This window comes from Arvicola amphibius, chromosome 6 (genome assembly GCF_903992535.2).
Source record: "Arvicola amphibius chromosome 6, mArvAmp1.2, whole genome shotgun sequence".
In the NCBI taxonomy this organism is placed as follows: Eukaryota; Metazoa; Chordata; class Mammalia; order Rodentia; family Cricetidae; genus Arvicola; species Arvicola amphibius.
In genome coordinates this window covers 22,824,330-22,830,411 of record NC_052052.2, presented here as the reverse complement: position 1 = coordinate 22,830,411, position 6,082 = coordinate 22,824,330, and the positions used below count along the sequence as shown (strand labels likewise).

The 6,082-nt window shown below is 50.0% G+C and overlaps 1 protein-coding gene across 1 annotated transcript; it reads right to left on the bottom strand.

The window, feature by feature from the left end:
• Positions 1-692: 692 nt before the first annotated feature.
• Positions 693-2,381, bottom strand: Fam167b (family with sequence similarity 167 member B). Its single transcript, XM_038334383.2, is given in 7 exon segments — positions 693-929; positions 931-1,050; positions 1,053-1,115; positions 1,890-1,997; positions 1,999-2,040; positions 2,042-2,105; positions 2,107-2,381. Coding segments are annotated over 7 exon segments (720 nt in total). The 3' UTR covers positions 693-881.
• Positions 2,382-6,082: the final 3,701 nt, after the last annotated feature.

Sequence of the window (6,082 nt, the reverse complement as noted above, 5' to 3'; positions counted from 1 at the left end):
GGTAGAAGGGCAGGCTATTGCCCAGGCAGCTGGGGCAGGCAGCAGACATTCTGATCTCAGCAGGAGGCAAAAGAGCACTGCAGTGAGCACCAGGCAGGTCAAACTGAGGATGGTTGCCCATCACAGGCAGAGGGGCCAGGCCATTGGTGACATGAGGAGCCCGGAAGGGCCCCTCTCAGTCCCAAGAATGGGTCCTGACCTCACTGGAAGGAAAGTGTAAATGTGTCACGTCCTGAGCCACACGCTGAGTGAGCAGGTGGGGGAGGGGAGCCCACAGAGTATTGTTGGGGTTTGCGAGGTGGAAGCTGAAGCTGTATGCACCTCCGCTGCAGAGGGAAGGGGGGGAACAGGAAATGGGTTGTGTGTGGGGGGGGAGGAAGCCTGAGTTGGAAAGTCAGACAAAGAGAGTAACACAGAAACAAAGACTGAGAGACACAGGAAAAAAAAAAAAAGCTTTTGAGTGACAGAGCTGGCAGATGTGTCCCCCAGACCTGATGCAGGACCAGCTACCCTGACTGGGGAATGGTAGCAAGGATGGCCAAAGCAAGACATATCTAGCTGCCTGCGGGGTAAGAAGAATTAGCAGCTCATTTCCATTTATTTTTGGATTTTTGTTGTCTCAAAAAAAAAAAAAAAAAACAAAAACAGAAAACAAACAAAAATCCAAAAAGTCAGTGAAGAACTGCAGAAGCTTTGATGGTATGCAGTGGGTTTTTATTAAGACATCTAGGGTCTGAGCTCCCTCTCTTTTCCTCGCCCTGGGGCTTTGTGCTCTCTGAATTCAAATTTCAGAAACCTAAGTGTGCCCTCTTCCCCAGCAGATGCCGGAGCCACAGGGCCACCTCTTCCTTCCTTCTTCCCAGATAGACACCCAAGGGTTCTCAACAGAGGGTGAAGCGCCTGGCAGTGATGTTCATGCGCGTGAGTCCCGAGATGCCGCAGTGGTGGGGCCAGAGCCAGGCCATTCCCAGACTCGAGCTCCAGCTCCAGCTCCGCCTCTCCAGCAGCCTCATGTGCATGGTGACAGGCTTGGTCCACTTTCAGTCGGTGGCAAGCTGGGCCCGCAGCTTCAGCAGCTGCCCCGCCAGCTGCCGGTCACTGAGCACGAATACTCCCTGCTGTGACCGAAAGGGGGCATGAGTGTTGCTGGGCCAGCCTCCAGCCTCACCCGCCACCGTTCCCTTTTTGTGAACACTTTAAGCATAGAACATGATCCGAAGCCCCTTCTCACCTACCTCGTATTTCCCCCAGCACTCAGAGCTTGTTCCGGATTGGTGGTTCCCAAAGCAAGCCGCGGAACCATAAGAATGCAAATACAGCTGTCTGGTACGACGTCATCACAGATCAACTAAGAGACTCACTGAGCTGCATGGACAGCCTTGTATGTTTGCATATGTTGGGATGACAGCTGATATTTAACTCTCGCCTCCTAAGATTCTAAACGACAGCCCAGTCAGGGTCGATTTTTCTCCTGGGCTGTCTCTTTATGGCAGCTGTTCTCAACCTTCCCTAATGCTGAGACCCTTAGAGTTGTGGTGACCCAACCATAAATGATTTTTCGTTGCTACTTCAGAACTGTAACTTTGCTGCTGTTATGAATTAATATAAATATCTGATATGCGGATATCTGATACGCAAATTGTGAAAGGGCCACTTGACCCCCCACAAATAGGGGTCGCGGACCCAACAGGTTGAGAACCTTTGCTCTGGGTTCTATTAATCCAGGGTTGGCTCCACAAAATATGACTGGAATTCCTGGCTCCTCTGTCCGATGGGGCACAGCAGTGAGGAATTGCTTTGGAGAGTGGTCCATTCTCACCTCCTCCCAACACCCCAAGAGGACTTGACTCAGGACCCCTGTGCCAATCTGTCTAGCCCAATGGACTCACCAGTTCCCTTCTGAGCCACTCAAGTGCAGAATCCATGGAGTCGAAGCCACAGATGGCTCCAGGTCTTTCTGGCTCAGGTCTGGGTTGGGCTCTGCACCAGGCCCGGTCTCTGGACTCTGGCAGTCCACTCCAGATATGAGGGTCTTCGGGTTCTGCAGCTGAAGCTTGGCTGTCAGTGCCTTCACAGAGTCTAAGCTCTCATCCTCATCATCCTCCCTCATCCTCCCCCTACGCCTGGAACTTCAGTGGCTCAGGGACATTGGTAAGTCTAGGGTTGTCAATGGGGGCCGCAAGGGAACACTTTAGGAGAGGTGGAATGAAGAAGCGGTGGGTGAGAAAGTTGTGCCAGGTGTGTGCCCGGTGACGAGTGCAGATGGTGGGTGAGCCGAGGCTAAGTGTGCCAGGGTGAGTGAGCAGATGGGTGTATGAGGCTAAGTGTGCAAGGGATGGAATTTTCCTGCGTCTGCTAACTAGGGGCCACGTGATGCCCATCCGGCTGGGGCAGGCAGGAGCCCTTTGGATGAATTTTATTGTCTTTGCCCAGAATCAGGTTCCTGGTTCCCAGAAAGGAATGCTGCCAGCCAGGATAAGAAAAGCATCATCCACAGCCGACTTTGGCCCTCCTCCCAAGACCCCGAGTCAAGGAAGTCAAGAGGAAGGCTGGCTAGCTCCCTGTCCTCTTGTGGTGCTAGCTCTTCAAGCAAGAGAATTGGGTCAAGATGCCTGGGAGTTTGGGAGCGCTGGACTCTGCTGTTACTTGATGGGGATTTTGGATAGCTCACTGAATTCTCTGAGTCTCTGTTGGGACAGGTTCCATGGTTCCAAGCTTTACTCTAAGGAACCCTAGGTTCTGTTGGCGATCACTGAAAGCTTCGGCAGCTGAAGGAGCTACGCATAGCTGAAGGGCACTAATTCTAACCCTTGGCATCCCCTGGCATTCACAGGGTTGGCTTTGATCACTCTCTCTCCCGCTCTCTCTCTCTTATCTCAAATGTAGCCATGGCTAGCCTAGGAACTCACTATATAGACCAGGCTGGCCTTCAAATCACAGAACTTTGCCTGCCTCTGCCTCCCAAATGCTGAGACCAAGGTATGGGCCACCACCGGCTGCTGCCACAGGGCTTCCCAGTTTTCGTGAAGTCTCTGTATTACCCATCAATGAGAGCAGGACTGGGGTTCGGCTCAGTGAAAGCCTTCCTGGATGCTCAAGGCTCTGGGTTTTGTCCCAGCAATTAGAGAGAGAGAGGGAAGGAGGAAGGAGGGGGAGGGAAAAAGAGGAAGAGAGGAAAAGAAAAAAGGGAAGGGCGAAGAGAAATGGAAGTGGTGCCAGCCATGGTGCGAGCATAAGTGGATTTTGCCAGTTTGTATGTTCTCTGGTTCTCCTGTATATTCTTACGGGAGGACAAAAACCAACCAACTGAAAATCTAAAAGAAAACGCGTGTAGTGGTCATGCCCTAACTCCCAGCACTTGGGAGGTAAAGTCAGAAATTCATTCTCAGCTAATTGGTGAATTTGAAGTCAGCCTGGAATACACGAGATCATTACTCAAAAATAAAACAAAGCATGGAGACTAGGAGTCAGGTGGTGGTGCACGCCTTTAATCCCGCACTCGGGTGGCAGAGGTAGGTGGATCTCTGTGAGTTCAAGGCCAACTTAGTCTAAAGAGCTAGTTCCAGGACAGGCTCAAAGGTACACGTGGAAACCCTGTCTCCAAAAAACCAAAAAGAGCCGTGGGTGGCGGTTGGCTGCAGCAGCTTTAATACCAGCACATCGGGAGGCAGAGGCAGGCGGATCTCTGTGAGTTCGAGGCCAGCCTGGTCTACAAAAGCTAGTTTCCAGGACAGGCTCTAAAAAAGCTACAGAGAAAACCCTGTCTCGGAAAAACAAACAAACAAAACAACAAACAAAAAAAAAACAAAAAACAGCCGGGCGGTTGGTGGCGCACGCCTTTAATCCCAGCACTGGAGGCGGATCCTCTGTGAGTTGAGGCCAGCTTGGTCTACAGAGTTACAAGAAAGCCAGGGCTACACAGAGAAACCCTGTCTTGAAAAAAATTTAAATAATAAAGACGTAACTTTGGTAAATTCTCCCAAAATAAGCAACGAAGCAGCACCTAGGTCAAATGATGCTGATCACACTGGGACCCTTCCTGGCTCAGCGTTGCTCACATTCCCTCTCCAAGGGATACGTTTCTGTTCACACACTTTTTTTTGTTTTGCGGTTTCGTTTTTTGTTTGTTTGTTCGTTTGTTTTGTTTTGTTTTTTTGAGACAGGGTTTCTATTTGTACTTCCTGGCTGTCCTGGAACTCACTCTGTAGACCAGGCTGACCCCCAAACTCTCAGATATCCGCCTGTCTTGCCTCCCCAGGTTAGGATTAAGTCTCCATAGCCGGATAGTATATATATAACTTTTGCGTTGTAGTTTTTCTTTTTTAAAGCAGGATCTCAGCCTAAACTGACCTGGAACTGACTCTGTAGCACAAACTGACTTCCAATTCACAGGCATCCTCCTGCCTCTGCCTCTAAATACTAGAATTTCATTCGTGAACTGCCATGCCCTCTTCTGTGTCTTTCCCCACTCACCCAGTTGTGCCTGCTGGGGAAGGTTGTACTGGGCACCCAGCCCCACTTTCATTGCTGACAACATGAATGGATTTTGCCATTTTATAGACTTTCCAGTGCTCCTCCAGCTCTGGCTTGTCAGAATCACCTGGGGGAAAATCGTGTGCTAAAACAAGTGGCTTCCCCTTCCCCGGTTTCAGATTTCAGTCTGAGTGTATGGGGTGGGGCTAATCTGCATGTCTGTCAAAGCCCCAGCCTTGAAGCTTTTGCAGGTCTGTAATTTCATAGCCTGTTCTGTTTTGGGTTTTGGTTTCCACTGGGTCTCTGTGTGCAGCCAAGGCTGGCCTCAAGCTCTGGAAGCTTCCGAAATGTTGGGCATGCAGGTGTGAGACAACACACCCAGCTGCTCTTTGTACCGTTTCACGTTTGGCTGCTTTCAGAGACTCCAGCTTTGTGTTTATAGTCCAGAGTGAGCACCTGAGCCCTGAGCCGACACCCCGCCCTCCGGTTACTCTCTCTGATGTTGTTCCCTGCCCCCATTTACTCTTTGTTTTCCTTCTTACAGGCCCCTTTCCACTGTCACAGCCTATGTCTGTGTATGAGTTTAGAGCTAGATCCCTCAGACAGAGAAAACAAGCAACATTTGTGTCAGTGTGGTCCATTCCACTTAACAAAACGATCCCCAGTTCCGTCCATTTTGCTGAAAACATTGTAACTCCGTTCTCCTTACAACTAAATGGAAATCCTGCTAGGTGTATTTGCTGTGCTTTCTTCTGCTGCTTGCTGTCTGTAGATGAACCTCTAGGGTGTTTCCATACCTTGACCACACTGACAAATGCAACACTAAACATTATATAAAGTGTGGACATATGGCCGCTCCAAGGTATGCTCGAGGGAAATGTGGTTAGTGTGGATACCAGGGAGAGACCGCCAGAGGCATCGGGAAGAATCCAGAGCAGGGAGAAGAAATAGTGAACTGACCATGGTCAGCAGAATGGACTGGGGCCATGATGGGGGAGGGGAGAAGAGAGAGGAGGACCAAAGGAATAAGTCACTGAATGGCAGGGTTATGAAGGAATGAGAAGCTGGAGGAAGGGAACCCATGAACTGGAGAAGTTTTGTAAGACTTTAAGACAATTCTGAAGCCATTTCTGACAATTCTGAATCCTCTCAGCCTCTGTGCCATAATGCTTCCCCTCCTCCCCTGGGAACCAAGGACCTAAAAGCTACACATGCACGTACTCAGTTCCTGAACCCATATAAGTATGTTTTGATTCAGTCCCCTGAGAAACGGGGTCAAAATGACCTCTTACATCATCTGATCTGGCAACAGCTCTCCAGCCAATTATTGGTAATAGCCCTTTCAAACAAGCCAATCACAACCCCCTTTGCTTCTATGGCCTTCTCCTTTAAAAGTAGCCAGTACCAGCTAGTCTGGGGTCTCTCGGCTTCCCGAATGCTGAGGGACCCTGTCATGACAGAATTAATAAAAATTCTCATGCTTTTGCATCGGCTGTGGTGTGAGAGGTGGTCTCTGGGGGCAACTCCTCCTCGGTGTTTGGACACTAGAGTCCAACAGTTTAAGGTAAGCGTTGAGGTGAGAAAAGTCAAGGGGGAGCCAGGATGTCAG